At 40.6% G+C, this 17822-nt stretch overlaps 1 protein-coding gene across 3 annotated transcripts; it reads right to left on the bottom strand.

Annotated features, from left to right (window-relative positions):
* Nucleotides 1-329: 329 nt before the first annotated feature.
* LOC306930409 (septin-8-A-like) lies at nucleotides 330-17672 on the bottom strand. 3 transcript variants are annotated; one of them, XM_079511366.1, is made up of 11 exons: nucleotides 17551-17672; nucleotides 13814-13928; nucleotides 12045-12240; nucleotides 10594-10780; nucleotides 9938-10099; nucleotides 8527-8623; nucleotides 7422-7590; nucleotides 6297-6429; nucleotides 4894-5081; nucleotides 4346-4411; nucleotides 1991-3193 (listed from the first exon to the last, which is right to left on the bottom strand). In XM_079511366.1, the coding sequence occupies exons 1-11, from the start codon at nucleotides 17578-17580 to the stop codon at nucleotides 3190-3192; spliced, it is 1347 nt and encodes a 448-aa protein (XP_079367492.1). In that variant the 5' UTR covers nucleotides 17581-17672; the 3' UTR covers nucleotides 1991-3189. The 3 variants fall into 3 exon arrangements, with proteins under 3 accessions (XP_079367493.1, XP_079367492.1, XP_079367494.1); XM_079511367.1 differs by lacking the exons at nucleotides 1991-3193; nucleotides 4346-4411 and adding an exon at nucleotides 330-1065; XM_079511368.1 differs by lacking the exon at nucleotides 4346-4411.
* Between the last annotated feature and the right edge of the window lie 150 nt (nucleotides 17673-17822).

The following is a 17822-nucleotide window of genomic DNA, read 5'->3' as shown; positions in this document are numbered from 1 at the left end:
AGCATTTGGTATGCATGTAGTATTCATATAGTACACCCCAATGATAACCCCATACTTGACTGTACACTATACTAACAGAATTGTACAGGATCGTATAACAACCATATAATAAGCAAGTTTAATTCATGTTGTTGCTTTGTTTGTTTTTCACCTGGTGACCACTCATACTTTCTGGAACATTCTGGTACTGGAGCCCGCTGAGGTCATTGAATGCAAACTAATTCACTTCTTTCAGTTTTAAAGTATGCTGGAGTCTGAGCAACAAGACAAGTAGCCTAGTTTCTTTGAAAGTAGCTTTTTATTAAAGCATAAAATACAAATTCACCGTCATTAATACTTTAGACACCACACCATTTCACTGACACCCAGACCTATAGGCTATAGCCTTAATAACTTTAAATTGATCAAGTAACTGTATCAATTCTCAATAATAGTACTGTATGTCCAGTGTGAAACTGTATGATATAGTTCTTATTTGACCTGTTAAAGAGCACATATTGCACATTAGTTGGTTAGGAAGGCAGATTAGCAGATTAACTCAAACATGGTTGACATGTTAAATAAAGTGCTTATAAATTACAATCCTTTAAAGCAAACTGATGATACTGTTATTGTTACTTTATCATTTCACAGTGCAGATAAAATCACTAGTTAAAAGGCATTAATCAGGAATAGCAACCAAAACAAGGGATCACGCTCAGTACAGAAACATGAGGATCACTGGCTTTCATATTAAGCATCTTTTAGTACATGTAGGGTTGGTTGTCAAATGACATGCAGAAACTAACATAAAACCATGCTACTGTATGAAGCACTATTTATGTATCAGTGCATCTGGAGGATAGAATATGTAGAAGGCTTGGAAGACTCCAGGTGGATCTCTTGCAGGGATGTTGAGACAGTTAGGAATATTTCTCTCTATATATTGTGTTTAAAAAAAAACTTTATTTTATGGTGTAAAAAATATTAAGCTTGTTAATCTGTAATCTTTTGAAGCAGTAGAAAGTCTTCTAATTCAAATTCCTTCCTGACGTTAAGGAGCACGCAGACGGTAGACTATACCAGCTACGAAAAGAAAGAAAAACCATTGATCAAAACACTACAAAGGGCAAAGTCATAATACCAGTGTCATTTATTTATGTGGTCTGGAGGTCCTGGTGGGGTCTATTCACATTTCAGTCCCAAACAGTACACCTGCTGATTTAATTTAGAATGAATTACATTTTATTTAAAACAATCAAGTATACAATACAACTGGACCTCCATGCTACATAATTTGGTGCACTCTATTGTGTTCCCAACTCTGGACCTCAGGGATCCAGTACTGCTGGGTTTTTATCCTTCCTGCATTCACTTGGACTTGGCATCCCAGGTCTACAGTAACTAGTGCCTTATTATTAAACACCTCAAATTACATGGAATTAAATTCCCTATTGAATATAAAACCAGCAGTACAGTAAGTGAGTTGAGAACCACATTCAATGGTCCTGGAATTTAAAAAAATACACCAACTCCACAGTTACAGGTTATTATAAGCCAGCAGGAATGAGAAAACAGTTCAGTGGTGCTCATTAATGTTATTGTTGTAGTTTTGTTTGTTGAACTTCATTGAGAATGAAAAACAAAATGAAAATGTAACTCCAGAGGATAGGCTGAAATATGGCTTGGTTAATTGATGATGAGGATTATGTTTGGACACCAACGGTACAAACCCTGGTCCTTTGAGATCCTTCCTGGTATTCTGTCCTACCAGCAAGTCAACTGCATGTGTTCTCACAGTATCATTGTCACTTCAGCCGTATATATTTTTTATTTTGATTACCAATACCAATGTTACAATGTCTGAGCAGAACAAATAAAATGTCCTCTTATGTACCAGTACACAAAATGTAACAATAAAGATCACCTTGAATCTTAAATATTACACCAGGCTGGTGAATACATAAATTCCTTCATGGTACAGTAGGACCAGGGTTTAGGACTACCAATATACTGTTTTTCTCCCCAGAAAAGAGAACAAATATGGATGGATGGATGTTAGGGTATATGTCAATAAACACATGAACTCATTGAACTGATGCTCTTTCCTGTTTTGTCATTCTTTATTTGGTTGTAAAGGCAAACAAGAGATCTTCATCTTTCCTCTCTAGTGTCACTACACTATCTAAAGGAGTGGACCTCAACTATTTGGCATAGAATGAGTTCTAGCCAACGTTAGCTCTCTTATTAGAAAACCTGAGACAGAAATGAGCAACTGTATTGAAATTGCTTTGAATATTAGAATATCTGTATTAAAGACAGCAATGGAGTAATTCAACTTTTGAATTAGTGTAATCTACAGACATTTGCATTAGGGCTGGGCAATACTGTACATTGATAGTCTGTCGATGTTGTGTTATGACTAGATATCGTCTGGGATTTCGTATAGTGATATAGCAAAGTGTTGTCTCTTCCTGGTTTTAAAGGCAGAATTACAGTGACTGTTTTAGCTGTTCTATTATTTGCCTTTTACCCACTTAGTAAATAGGCATTAGTGATGTGTAAATATGTCATAAAGATTTCATAAACCACTGCTGAGGTATTTGGTGAAAAATATTGTGATATTTGATTCTGGCCATATCGCCCAGCCCTTTGCATGTATAGAAAGATACACAAATGCATTGAATATATGTTATTGCATATACTGAATCAAAACCATCAGTTCACTGTCAATATCGGAACTCCTGTCCAGTGTCCACACATTAAAGAGTGATTTATACTTTGTAGTATGATAATCATGGTGTCGTGTCTGTGAGCTTGTGGATAGGCTAGTTTCAGCCCACGACACCATCATACGACAAAGCATAATTTAGGCACAATAGTTCTCAGTTATTCACTGAAATGTGAGATACATTTCCAATGGCAGATGAACACACTAAAACAACACAAGCTATGTTATGACAGCGGCCCACAGTTGTGTTATTACACATCTAGCAGAGTCAGCGCGAGGGACACATTAAATCCACTGTGCTTAGCCACCTTCTTCATCCATAAGTACACAATGGCTTATGGCCAACACTGGCTCTCATACGTGCATTGCCACAGTGTCATCGAGTCCACACATACATTGTCAGTTAGTAATGTCAAATATAACAGTCCCTGTTCCCATGCTGATGGCAGACACATTCCTGGTTTCCCTGGTCCCATAAATCAACTGAAAAGGGAAAGAAAATATGAAAAAAGATATGGCAGGCAACAACACAAGATATGATAAATAAGACAGAAATCAAAGGGAAAGAAAATTATAAAATGGACAATGTAAAAAGGCACCATTGGTGTGTGCAGTGAGGTGTTCTTGTTTAAAAGCTTTGAGAGCTGAAGCAGAACAATTCTTCACTTCACTGTACCTCACAAGCTAATTCACTGTACCTTACAACAAACTAATCCAGACCAAAATGTTTCATTATGCCCTTTGGTCTAGATTGAATGAACCAAAGGATGACATGACATGAACATCATGTCTTTTTGACAAGACAAGATTTTTTTAAAATTCTCATCTCATATTTTCAAACAAATCCAGTAGAGGGCGCTATAGTCAAAACAGAGTGCATACAGTTAAATGCACTTTTTAATTAAACAATAATAATGATTCATTATTATTATTATTTATTAGTAGTAGTATTATAATTTCGTGTCATATTTTGTAGACTGGACTTTTATCGCTATTCACCATATAATATAAAGCTTAAGGGTTTAAACACAATTTATATGATCCTACAAAGCTGTTTCAGTGTCAAGACGAGTCAAGGACAAATGTAAATGACTATGAACAAAACAAATGCTGCTAGTGGAACGCAGGCTATCTGAGCTTCATCTGTGTGACACGAGGCGTTGGATAGCAGTCATATGTAAACAGAAAAGCCCCCGTCTGAGACGCAGTCTGCCAGGTCAGAGGGCTGTGACCCTCCCACTGTGTCTGGGCAATACAGTGTCACACTCAATCTGTCCCTGGATCAGTGTCTGTGCCAACATGGCTCCTGGCAAGGTAACACTATCTCATTAGTCACGTCCGGCTCTCCGTCTCCCCTCGGTCTGACCGACTCCGCACAGCGTCTAATGGCTTGAGGAATAGCTGCATTTAATTCATTATCTCTGATTAGCATTGGAGAATTTAGTTTAATGACTCTAAACTCTGCGACACTGAAGTCACAAGCAGCCACTGCTTGGAAGTCGTAAGAATTAATGCAAACATGCGTGAAAGCACTAAGCACACAAATTCAATAAATAATGAGAACCAGATGCTGAACAGAAAAATAACGTCTGCACACTACAAAATGCAGTATATACAGTATATTTGTAATATTACCACCACTTGTAGTCTCGTGTAGCCAGGTGATCAGAGATCTCCGCCTGCTGGTACATCTGGTAACATCTAAAATCAATGAATGGGCGGAAACGATTCAGAAATGTACAAAAATAACAGCATTGCAGCACCAATGCATAGCCTTTGGGGAGGTCCTTCATACTGCCATAGTATCAGAATTGGTTTACGAAAGCAGTGGCTTTAGGTTGTAGGTTTGTTAGCACTGGTTTTCTCTGTCATCCAAGGAGCCCATTTAAAAACATACATTTACCCAGACATATCAGTAGCGGACATCTCTGATCGTCTGGCTGGCAAACGATGGAGCTTGTACAAAAAATAATTTCACCCACTTTTTTACACCTGTAAACCTGTGATGTGACAATAAAGTTGATTCAGATTTTTCTTTATCAGACAAAATCACAACACACGCACACACACATGTGGCACGCACGCACGCACGCACGCACGCACGCACGCACGCACGCACGCACGCACGCACGCACGCACGCACGCACGCACACACACACACCCACACACACTCGAGGACTTACTTCTTCTTGTCCTTGTCCTTCTTGAAGGGCTGCGAGCAGCCCTGCAGGGCCTGACCCATCAGCGTCTCAGCTGCCACCTTCCTCCTGTTGAAGGCATTCATCTCCTCCTCCAAGTCTCTCCTCTTCTCCTCCAGGTTCCTCTTCTCCTCCTGGTGCATGCGCTTCAGTTGTTCAAACCTCTCATGGAGCTGGAGAGAGGAGTCAGCAGAGACATTTCTCTCCCTCTCAAAAAAAGGTTAATTTTTTTCTTTTCTCCAACACAGTGGCTGGCTATTTAAAAAAATAAAAAGGTTTTGTTCACAGGCATGACTGATTCAAATACTCTGCCAATCATAGCTACAGACAGAATAAACAACAACAACAACAACAGTATTTTTGTGCTGTCGTTGATATTTTTGCTTAAAACAAAAAGTTAAAGCTCTACATTCTGAGAGTAATCATTGGTAAAATGTTTGTTCATTGACACAGGTCTCCCTGTCTCTCCAGCTCTTTAGTAAACAGAAAATCCATTTTCAGGTGGGCCAATTTATTCCAATCAGGAAAGAGAACCCATTTGTCAGCTTGGAACAATGTTATGCCATGCAATAGTGCAGACTAGCTGACAACAACTTGGAAGTCCTGAATCACTGCCCTCCAACACCTCTTGTCTAGCATTAAGGTTGTTAGCTCCACTGTCACACCACAGTATGTCTACTGTCTAGACTCTACGTAGCTGTTGTGCCTCTTTCCCCTCCTAGCTGTGACTTGGCCGACAGTGTCAGTTTGCTCGCCACCAGTTCCGGGCACCTGACAACAGAACCCTGCCATCATTTAATCATCCTTTCCTCTCCGACCATGTCTTTGACATGTGGGTTGTAATAAACAACAACAACAAGAACGAAACTAAAACTAAAAACAAACAAAAATACACATACAACAACCAAAAAGGTAGGCTTGGCTTAGACCACAGTAGGAACTTAGATTGCTCAGTAGACAGAGAGCTTTGCCTTCTGGCTCAGCTCTCTTTTCGTCACAACAGTGCGGTACAGAGACTCCAATACCGCCCCTGCTGCACCGATTCTCCGGCTGATCTCCTTCTCCGTCCTCCCCTCACTCGTGAACAAGACCCCGAGATACTTAAACTCCTTCACCTGTGGCAATGTCTCATTCCCTACCTGGATTGCACAATCCATCGGTTTCCTGCTGAGACTGTTACTAGAAAAACACTATATAGATTACTATACAAATATAGAGCTATTTAACACTTAAAATAATAATAATTATTATTATTATTATAAGTGTGTGTGTGTGTGTGTGTGTGTGTGTGTGTGTGTGTGTGTGTGTGTGTGCGTGCGTGCGTGCGTGCGTGCGTGCGTGCGTGCATGCGTGCGTGCGTGTATCACATGAACATATATATGTTTTACCTCTCTTTCTTTGTCTTTCAGCTCTGCCTCCGTCTCCTTCACTTTGCTGACAAACATCTGCCTCATCTCCTCCTCCTTGTGCTGCAGCTCCCCCAGAAACTCCTTCCTCTTGGCTTGGTAAGTCTCCTGCAGGCTGAAGGTCACAATGAACATGTCATGTCAGTCCCAGCTCCCACTCAAAAACACAATTAATTTATACACCACGAAATCAAGTTAAGAACGGATGCATGGCTGCTGATGGCAGTCGATAATTCTAGAAATAACTGCAGTTTGGCCATCATGACAGAGAGGGGGATTGATCCGCTTGCAATGCTATGAGCCGTAGTGTCATAATGCATTACATACAGCGGCCTAAAGGACCTAAAGGATAACAGGAACATTCTTGTCAGCGATTTAACCATAGATTGCAATAAATTCAGTTATATTACAGTATTACAGTTAAACCTTGCTCTGATGGCTTCACTCTTATGATGTTCACTGAATTTGCCACGCAGTATGCTAAGCTAAATCAGTGAACATGATGTAGAACATCCTCCATGGATATACAAGAGCAGGGCCAAAGCAACACATAGAATTTCTTGTTTAATGATACATTTTTTAATATGATTGTGGCAAATAATCACTGAATGTCACTGCACCGAGAGACATGCAGCTGTTGTATACTCCCACAGCTGTCTATGCATCCTTACAACAGTGTTTTTTGTGCCGTTTGTGTTAAATAACACAATAAAACCGCCATTGCACTTTTCATGTCACGCACCCCCTAGAGGGCGGTCGCGCACCACAAGGGGTGCATGCACCACAGTTTGGGAACCCCTGGACTAGAGAGATCGATACTGGGATGGTGGAGACCTAGAAAGGTGGAGGCTGGTGTGGTGGAGGCAAAGCTTTGCCAGTAATCGTGTGTGAGGCAGCACAGGTGTAGCAGAAATCCTTGTAGGAGGGAGACATATCTAAATGGACCACCTTGTTGTGAGAAGTGGCTATGATGGGTGCGTAGAAATGCCTGCCTGAACACCTATTCAATCAGTTGAATGACAGCGTACAGCAGCTAGGGGGCGTGTGTCCCATGTCCTGCATGAACTACTTCAATGCCATGCTTCATTTCAGTGAACCTTCACTGACCTGAAAGGCCGGCTATCGGGGTCTGTGTCCTTGAAGCCCATCTCTTCCAGTTTGCAGCGGCGGTACAGTTCATAGTGACGAGCGTGCGTCTGCTCCCTGAGGTCCTCCATGTTGACACGCAGCAACATCTCTCTCAGCTTCACGAAGTCACAGTGGCTCTCATTCTCCACTGCAAGACCACACGTATAGTAGATTAACACAGTGATTCTCAGCCTGTTTCATTTAAAATACAACCAGTTTAGGCCACGGACCCCCATTTGATACAAATTTCCATCTGTGGGACCACAATCTACACAAATGGCTCCATTATACACTGTCAGAGATTAACCCATTCAGGCCTGACGTCGAAATTTAAAAAAAAAAGTTTTCTAAATCATGACAATTTTCGGAAAGATTTGAGGCACATTTTAACGATTTTTCAAAAATAGCAGACCTACTAACCCATTCCACGCCATCCACAAGATATCTTGTGGAAAGCAATTATTACCGTCTTGGCCATTCACATTAAATTAATAAGCATTAATCCAGCTTTAAAAATATATTTTTCCGCGGCTGGACCCCACCTGACTTCCATGGTGAAACAGTCTACATCCTGATCATCTGTGCACACGGCCATGCACGCGGTTATTAGTGTTTTTTGTGCTCAGAATGGTATAAAGTACCATGTTTAGAGCCTAATAAAACATGAATCCGAGGTCACGCTAAGAATAAACATCGTCCGCTCATTAGTACACAGCCTGGATTGAGGCTAGACTACAGATATGGAGGGCTATCACTTCCGGGTCGGGCGGATGTGGCTCTTCTTCTTTGCTTATTTTGCGCATTTCTTTGGCGCTGGCCCACAATCCGGCAGGCCAAAACAACTATGATTTAACTTGGATCCCCTGGACTTCCGAACCCCATGTTTGGAACCAGTAGTTTAACTGGATGTATTCATTGTAATATAAACCTTTAATGACGGCTCTCCGCCTTTTGTGCTTACATAAATCATTACAGCACACAGCATTGTGGCATTAACGTCAACCTTTCATTTCAACAACACAATTTTGTTTTATTGATAACGGTCCAATATATGTGCTGGGTGGGCAGAGTGGGAGATACTCACCTTGTACTGACCCCCAGGGGTACAGCCGCGCTCGCACCATCTTGGTCCCCATATTCACTTCATCCATGCTCCCCACCACCGCAAACGGAAGATGAGCCTGTCACAAAATGTTTACCAAAGGTCAGAATATAGACGAAAGCAATCCCAGTAGTTAAATCATTTCTCATGTATACCATATCAAGGTAATATATGTAGTGACTCGTTAAGAGTAGCTACATATACAGTCTCTGAGCTCAAATGAAACTGTATACTTTTTGTCCTTGTTGCTGATTACATTGATACATGCCAGATAAATGAATGGAAATATTTGCTGGGGTGCCACCTTGCATTGCGTGCCCAATGCATTTTGGGTTCTCAAAATGCATTTTGTGCTCAAACACGAAGATTTATCTATAATACATTTGTGCACAGTAATGAGCAGGTTAATATCTGTACAGGTATATGCTATGTAGACCTATTGGACAGTGCATGAACATAATTGCCATGACATTAATGACCGTCAACAAGCACCAGCTGGACACACACCCACACACACACACACACACACACACACACACACACACACACACACACACACACACACACACACACACACACACACGCACACGCACACGCACACACACCTGCCCTCTGCAGTGCTCTAGTCTAGTCTAAAGTGACTGTTGTCTGTCTCATTTCTCTCCAAAAGCCCTTTGAATATGATGGAATATGGTTAAGGATTACTGTCATTATGGTAATCTCACACTTCATATCACACACACACCTGTAACGTTCATTAGCTCTCTCTCAAAAAAACAAAAAACATATATATATATATTCTTCCAGCTGCCACAAGGGGGCGCTCTGCGGGCCACATTTGGCCCGTGGGCCGCCAGTTGAATACCCCTGGACAGGCTGGACTACAGCCTCAGCTATTAAGCTTCTTGTGGGGCTCAGCAGAATAACACTGCAGTGTGACTCTACAGCTGTAGTCGCTGTAGGACAAACACTGGGCCAGATTCAGGAAGGACATTTACGACCAGGTGTAAATTAAGTGCGTAAAGGAGGGTAGGTGTATATTCTGTACGATCAATCTCACGTGCCATTCACCAAAGGTGGCGTAATAGCTTCATTTGGCGTATCATGGGTGTAACACATTTCGCCTCTTTCCCAAGCGATTTTCCTGGTGGCGCCTAGCGTAATAGAACATATAACAATTTGTTATATAATTAGCCCTAGTGACTGTCAGTCTGTCTCTGTCAGACCGTCATGTGAACAATAGAATATGCATAGTCCTACAAGCGCAAGCTGCGCAATAAATGGGCTATATATACGTAGTTTACGGCCAAAGTCAATTCCACACGTAACGTAGGAATGGTCGTAAATGTCCATACGGACAGACAGACAGACAGACAGACAGACAGAGACTCACATTCATGGAAGAGTTGATCTCAGTAACAGCTTCGTCCTCAGTGGGAAACTGATAGATCTGAACTCCATTGCTGACCAGCTCACTCATAATCTTGATTTTAAATTTGTGCAGTTCGCTTTTTGATATTGTGTCTGCCTTTGCAATAACAGGGATGATGTTCACCTACGGTACACAGGGAAGAAAATATAAATAATGATAGGAATGTATTTTCACATTTTTCAGCAAAGCACCAACTGCAGTAATGTATTTCATTTTGTTAAAATACTTGTTAAATAGCTCTATGTTCTGATAGTGATATCAAGATATAACATTTGTTCAGTAACAGAGGTCTCCTGTTTCTCAGGTTCTTTAGTAAACAATACATTTTCAGGTTGGGATACCAATTCTCATACAGGATACAGGATAACCAAGTGAAATCTGAAGTGATGAAAGAGAAAAATGAGCAGACAAATTGAATGGTTCTCTATCCTGACCTGAAAAATTTATTTTCTGTTTATTATAGACACAGGGAGGCCCCTATTACTAATCACACACTTTATAGCCTACAGTAGCAGCAATATATCCAAATGTAGAGATTTTACGTTTTAAGAAATAACTTTTTGTTTTAACCAATAAATATCACATTCAGCACCTTTAAAATAAACTAAAGTGAATACCTTGCTGTCCAGTTTCTTCATTGTCACCAGGTCTAGGGACTTCAGGGAGTGGCCCGTAGGGGCGATGAAATACAGACAGATGTGGATTCTTGTGTCGTGGTAATTATATAAGGAGCGCTTGATTTTCATCTCCTCCTGGAGGTAATTTTCAAACTGTGCGTCAATGTAGTCCACAATGGCTTTGTAGCTGCACAGGAAGGTAAAAACAAACAAATGCAGGTTGGAAATCAGCCTGAAGTGTCACACTGGCTTGATACATATACTCTCTCTCTTTCTCTCTACTCTCGCTCACACACAGACGCGCACGTGCACGCACGCACGCACACATGCATGCACGCGCACACACAGTCACAAATACACACATTTTCAAATCTTATTACTATTTATTTTGTTCTTATTTTCTTTTATGTATTTAGATGGGATGTATGGTTATGGTGGGGGAAATGGAAAATACTGTGTCTACAATGTTTTATTTACTCTTAAATTGATTGAATGAAAAATACACAATACAGAAAATATAAATACATTTCATCATACTCGTGTCTTCTATGCACCAGCAGGGGTGCCACTGTGCACTTTGGCCTCATTGTTTCAGAGACAAATTAGTATCCTGGTTACAAGCTTCGCAACAGGCACTGTGCAGCCAAGAATGTCCTTTTCCTAAACTCCCTGTTGTTGGAACTTTCAGATGTCTTTTGACACAGCATTAGTTCTACCAACCATGTTCTACCATCTCTTTCCTTCCAACTCACTTACACAAAGAAGCACAGCGACGTAGTATATGCCAACAACCTCCTCCTTAAGATGCTGATCTAAGCCCCAGCCAAGGCAACCACTGTAGATGTCCTAAATGTCAAATATCAAATTATATACAATATTTGAACTACTGTATATAATATTAGCCACTTAAGACTAAGACCTACAGTATAAAGTATGACGAATAGTGAAGTGTGTGTGTGTGTGTGTGTGTGTGTGTGTGTGTGTGTGTGTCACACACACACACACACACACACACACACACACACACACACACACACACACACACACACACACACTGTGTGATTTCTTGAAGATGTTTGCCTACAATGACAAAAATTGGTTTATAATTAAACATGTCTCCTGACATTCTGAAAGAATATATATTCAAAGATTTGTGCCGCATTTTCACGATTTTTCAAAAATAGCAGACCTACAAGCTCGTAGCGCGCCACTCGGTGGCGCGCTATGAGCTTGTAGATCTGCTATTTTTCAATAGCTAAAGTATAACATAATGCTTAGTTAAAACACCAAAAGGGGTTCCCACCCAGAATGGGTTAAAGAGCCTGCAGCTTTTTTGCCTTTTATTGATAGATCACAGTAGGTGGACAGGAAACGAGGAAAGAGATGGAGGGAAGACACACAGCTAAGTTTGTCAGGTTCGGGACTCGAACCCGCGACACACTGTGTCGTACCTTTCATCCTTATTGATCTGATCTCCAAATCCCACAGTGTCCACCACGGTGAGTTTCAGGTTAACATTGCTCTCCTGCAGGTCATACGTTCTGGGTCGCATCAGGACTTTGTTCTCGTAGTGGCTGGCCTCCTCGATCTCAAACGTTGTGTTGAACAGAGTGTTCATCAATGTCGACTTGCCGATCCCTGTTTCACCTGAATGAGGAAAATGCACAAGGATTAAAGCCAAATCGATGTCAAGACTTACATTTTTCCTTAAGCCAAGTCCCAATCTGCGATTTGTGCGTAAGGAGCCCCCCCCCACACTAGCACACTAGCCTTTTATGAAATATATGAGACCATTAGGGTTTATGGAATATGCTTCTGAATATGTACAGGTATTCTATTGCTAGTTTGACCACTTCTAATGCTCTTTAATCTTATAATACCAGTAAGACGTCCTAAGGGCGAGAAGAGGGACACATCCGCCTGGGTGACGGCAGACTGCTGGGCGAGCGCTGGCGCTTTAGCTTGGGGGGTTAGATCAACATATGGAATTAATTGTACTGTACTGGCCGTATATGGAGCGTGTCTTGACTGTACAGGGTTTGATGAGGTCAGATCAAGAAATGGAATGTCGGAACAGGAAGGACGGGTGGGGTAAGATCAACATATGGAATCAGAACATGTCAGCTCCATATATGGAGATCTAAGGGTTTGAGGTTTGAGGTCAGATCTATATACCGGTATGCAGATTTAGGTGATGATCCAGTCTTGTGTTGTGATCTTCATATATGGAGATGGTCATATATGGTGGCGTGACGTGTCACGAGGCGTGATGTCACGAGGCGTGACCATAATGGAGTCATGATGTCACGATTCATGACCATATATGGAAGTGTGATGACACAAGGTGTGACCATATATGGAGGTGTGATGTGACAGGAAATGCATGTTTTCATAGTCAATGCGACCTATGGTCGCAAAAATAGGGCTTAAGTTTACCAAATAGTGCAGAGCAGCAGTGTTAAAGTTACTAGCCAAAGTCATGCTGGCCTGAGTGGCCTTTATGAAATCCAAATGACTGAAGTCACTCATGGCAACTGAAAACTTTAACCATGAATATAACAGGAAAACATTAAGCTAAACATTGTTGAAAAATAGAAGCATATCTAAACTATTGGTGGCCCTTTCTGTATCATACTCATTATTTACGAGTATGACCCCCTCCATTTATGAGTATGACCCCCTCCAAAATACTTTCAATAAAGGTACATTATTTCAAAAACATTATCACATATTATTCAGATCAAAGATCTCCACCACCTACTGATACTGTATGTGACATCTTGTAAAAGTGTAACTGCAAAAGAAATGTGCAGAACCAAGGCAAAGACCAAGCAAGGGTCCTTCATATAGGGACAGTGATATGGTGATTGGTTTATAATTAAGCAGTGGACGTATAGGTTTATTAGCTGTTTTAGCCTCTACATTTAATTTAGCTGTTACTACCAGTCAGTTACATATTATCTTAAACCCAATATAGACTAGCATTTCCCTCTACAACAAATCTCTTCAGCGAAAATAGCTAACATAGCTAACCTCATCCTCAGAGTCTCGTGAGGGTTTCTATTTATTTTTTGGAAAACCTTGTTTCTGCAACACATCGCAAACAGGCACTTTATGAGCCAAGATGTATTTTTCGACAGGCGCTCGCCCTAGAAAAGGGATGGTAGGGTTCAAGTTGTTAAGACCAAAACCTTAATATAAACATTGAAATGCAACGTACCAACACACATGATGTTGAAGCTGAAGCCCTGCGCCACTGATTTACTGACCAGCTGGTCTGGCAGGCTGTCGAAGCCAACATGTCCGCCAAGCTCCAGGGTTCGTTTCTCTTCATTCTAATGGGATAGAGAACAAAAAGAACAATTATTTCTCTCTATTATGTTGCTTTTATATATTTTTTTCTACAGCATGGATGTGAAAGAGGTTGCGTTTATAAGAGAGTCTGTGTCTGTCCAGGGCTAATCTTGGATACAGATATACCGATCAGTGCCAGATTTCTTGTGCACACTGTCACTTGATAAAACGTTATCATTGTTGCTGGTCAAATTAGAACGAAAACTTGCCCAAATAAGGAGTCATACGTATGTCATGGATACGTCATAGACGACTGCCATCATAGAATGACCACATCAACTACTTAAACCCCACAATAACAGAAAACACTAGCATGGAGCCATGAGGGATTTCGCTCAACCATTGTATGGGGTATAGGTGGTTAAGTGTGAGATCCACATGAGGCCACGGTTATTACTCTTGTTTACTGATTTAAAGATTACTACCAATATATTCTATAGATTTCGTGCACAATCATAGAAACTATTTTGGTGGAAATGGTTGCATTTAATTACACATACAGTAAAACAGCTAAGGAAATGTTTGTTTTGGTCTAGCACTGATAAATACAAATAAATGAATATATACATTTTTAAATGGATATTTGAGGTCCCATCTCCTGATCCATTCTGATTGTTCCAGCTTAATCCTTACAAATGAGGTCATCACCAAAGAGTCAGACCTCGAAAAAACAAGTGATCTCAAACCATCCTAAACCTAAACTACATGTGACAAGGTCAGAAAACACACTGGGGGTGTGGTATGTCAAAACAACAGTGAATTGTTTTGAGTTATGCAGATATGATGAGGTCATACTTTATAGAGCGTCTCTCTGTGTAATAACATTTCTGGAACCTGTTAACCTTATGGTTTGGTTAACATAACACGTTTATTTTGCTGCAGAATACCTTTTCTTGTCACCTTCATTTTATACTCTCAGTGGTAAAGAAGCATAAATACAAATAAACATACTAACATTAATATATGGTATATACTATTTACAAATTGTTCCTTTTTTTCCTGTGTAATTGATGCAAAGCCAAATATGTTTATTTTAGTTATGCTTTGTTCTCCGTTTGTGTAAGAGTAGCAACTTCATAGATATCTGGTTTTCTTTCTTTCTTATTATTATGTTTCCATTTTTCTATTGTGAAAATTAATAATAATTAAATAGTAATAAGGTTGGCATAATAAGCTTCGGCTTCAGCCCATACCCTTTTCAGCCAATAGTTATCTAGCCTTTATTGTGCTGTGGTGGAAAGTAACTAAGTACTTTTACATAAGTACTGTACTTAAGTACAATTTTGAGGTATTTGTACTTTACTTTACTTTAATTTCCAGTACTTTTACTTCTACTCCACTACATCTCAGAGCCAACATTTTTACTTTTACTTCAGTACAATTATTTGAAAACTTTAGTTACTAGTTACTTTGGCGATTTTAATTTTGATTAGAAAACATACATTAACCACTCCAACCGTATACATTTCGGCCATTTGAAAATAGCCGATCTACAAGCTCACAATGCGTCGCGTCTTGTAGATCTGCTATTTTTAATAGATTTTGTACGCAGTTTGAACTTGTGAAATGGGACATTCTGCAATATGAGTACTTTTAGTACTTTAAGTACATTTTGATGCCAATACTTTTGTACTTTTACTCAGGTACATTTTCAATTCCGTATTTTTACTTGTAACGAAGTAGTTCTAAATTTCAGTATTGGTACTTTTCTTAAGTAAAACAATTGAGTACTTTTTCCACCACTGGCTGTATGTTCAACTGTTATGTTAAATCATGACCTGCATGGGACAGACACTGTGTCTATAGTCCATTGACTGCATTCATTGCAGTGTGTCCATAGGCCTACATGTGTCCCAGAAATCGAAAGAAATCTACCATTCCCAGGCGGTGGCGTAACCGTCTGGGCACCCGACTGGTAATCCAGTCGCAGTGTGCCGCGGGTTCGACTCCCGAGCCCGACACGGCCTTTACTGCATGTCTTCCCCCATCTCTCTCCCGTTTCCTGTCAGCCTACTGTCTGTCCCTTCAAAAACCAATAAAAGGCGTAAGCCGCAAAAAAAATATATATATATCTTAGAAATCTACCATTGATCGCAAATTCAAATCTGAGTTTAAAAATCAAAAGTCAAGAGCGTGAATGGCACCTGCTTTAGTTTCTAAGGCCCGACTCACACGTGCACAACAGATTGATGTATGCTTGTTGTATGAGATGTATAGCTGATGCAAGCTCGCAATGCATTTCCAATGGGGTTTGACACAACATTTGTGTTGTATGAGGGGTGGGGGGCAGTCGAAACACAGCCGAAAACCGTACAACACAAATGTTGTGTCAAACCATGTGACTTCCATTGGAAATGCATTGGGGCATGTAAACAAACCCTTTCATACATCTAGCATGCATCAATGTTGTATGCTAGATGCGAAGGTGTGAGTCGCCCCTAAGGCCTGACTGAATACCACCAAGATTACAATTATATATATATTTTATTTTTCAACTCAAATCATTGGTTGTTGAAAAAACATCCCTAAACTCAGACACAGCAGAGACATTTACACTCTGGTAAACTGAGACACAGCAGACACCTTGCAGAAGGCTCAATATGAGGACGAGGATGCTTCATACAACAATCATCTGTTCTACTGGCCCACGCACGCACCGCACACACACACACACACACACACACACACACACACACACACACACACACACACACACACACACACACACACACACACACACACAAAAGGCTCTTTATCTAGATGTTATTTCACAGAGAGAGAAGATATTCAAGCCCCTGCCCTTGTGCCCTCAAATCCCCCTTCTGCAAACACACACACACACACACACACACACACACACACACACACACAGTTATAATGCCCCATGATTTGCTCTTTATAGTAAGTCATGTTTCCTTGTCTTGACAGAATCTTGCGATGTTCAATCAGTCTGTTCATGGAGGTATATGGGTTTATTATTTTTGTTTGAGCAACAACAATTATCATATTGAATAATTGAACTCAACTGCATTCTGTAAGAACTGAAGTCTGGACTTGGATGTAGCTACTTATGTTTATCCTCTTATCCACACAGCACTGCCTTTCATTTCAATCTACTTCCCATCTCATATCGTCAATGCAGCAAAGATGCACAGTGCACACTTTGATTCCCAACATGCATTATACAACTATAACTGCAACGGCAGCGTTTTAATGTTGTAGGGTTTGAGTTGCTTCATCACTGACTGATGATGGCGTAGGATGGCGTTTGTATGCTGGGAGCCTGGGATGCACTACATTTGCATGTCTCCAAAAGCAGGATGGGGACAATGCGTCATTACAATTTCATCATCTGATTAACCCGAAACACACTTTAATCGGCGTTCTTTCTGAGTAAAAATAGGCTTTAGTTTAACAACAGTGCAGGATGATAAGACGCTTTCTTTCTCAAAAATAAATCATCACGGTCAAACCCCCCTACGACCACCCTACCTTGATGCAATCCACCTGAATGCTCGGCCGGAAAACTGCAGGTTATTACCCACCCCCAATCTGTGGCGAAGAAACAATAATCATTGTTTACCACAGACCCACGATACTTACAGCGAAAATGTCTATTTCGGTGGCCGCCATCGTCGCTGTCAGACGCGTGTCGGGAGGAATTTACGAGGAGCTGCTGGTCTTCATCTGGACGTTGGTGCTGTTTTTACAGACAAAAAGGCTCAATTCATTCAACATGGCCACACCATGGTGGAAACGGCGCCTCCTATCGGTGTTGAATGCAATATTAAAACGTTTAAAAAAAAATACACAAAATTCATCCCAAAGTGTTTCACGTGACGTAAAATTAGCAAATACATACGTCAAATCTTACA

Source organism: Electrona antarctica (assembly GCF_951216825.1).
Source record: "Electrona antarctica genome assembly, chromosome: 1".
NCBI classification, from domain to species: domain Eukaryota; kingdom Metazoa; phylum Chordata; class Actinopteri; order Myctophiformes; family Myctophidae; genus Electrona; species Electrona antarctica.
The sequence above is the reverse complement of the archived record's forward strand: the minus strand, read 5'-3'. Positions and strand labels throughout refer to the sequence as shown.

Coding starts and splice junctions, on each gene's coding strand:
- LOC306930409 (XM_079511366.1), bottom strand. CDS start 17,580: ATGGCGGCCACCGAAATAGACATTTTCGCT. Junction 10,781..12,044: donor CAGATCAATAAGGATGAAAG/GTACGACACAGT, acceptor CTTCCTGTGCAG/CTACAAAGCCATTGTGGACT. Junction 5,082..6,296: donor TGAAAGACAAAGAAAGAGAG/GTAAAACATATA, acceptor TCCTCTCTCCAG/CTCCATGAGAGGTTTGAACA.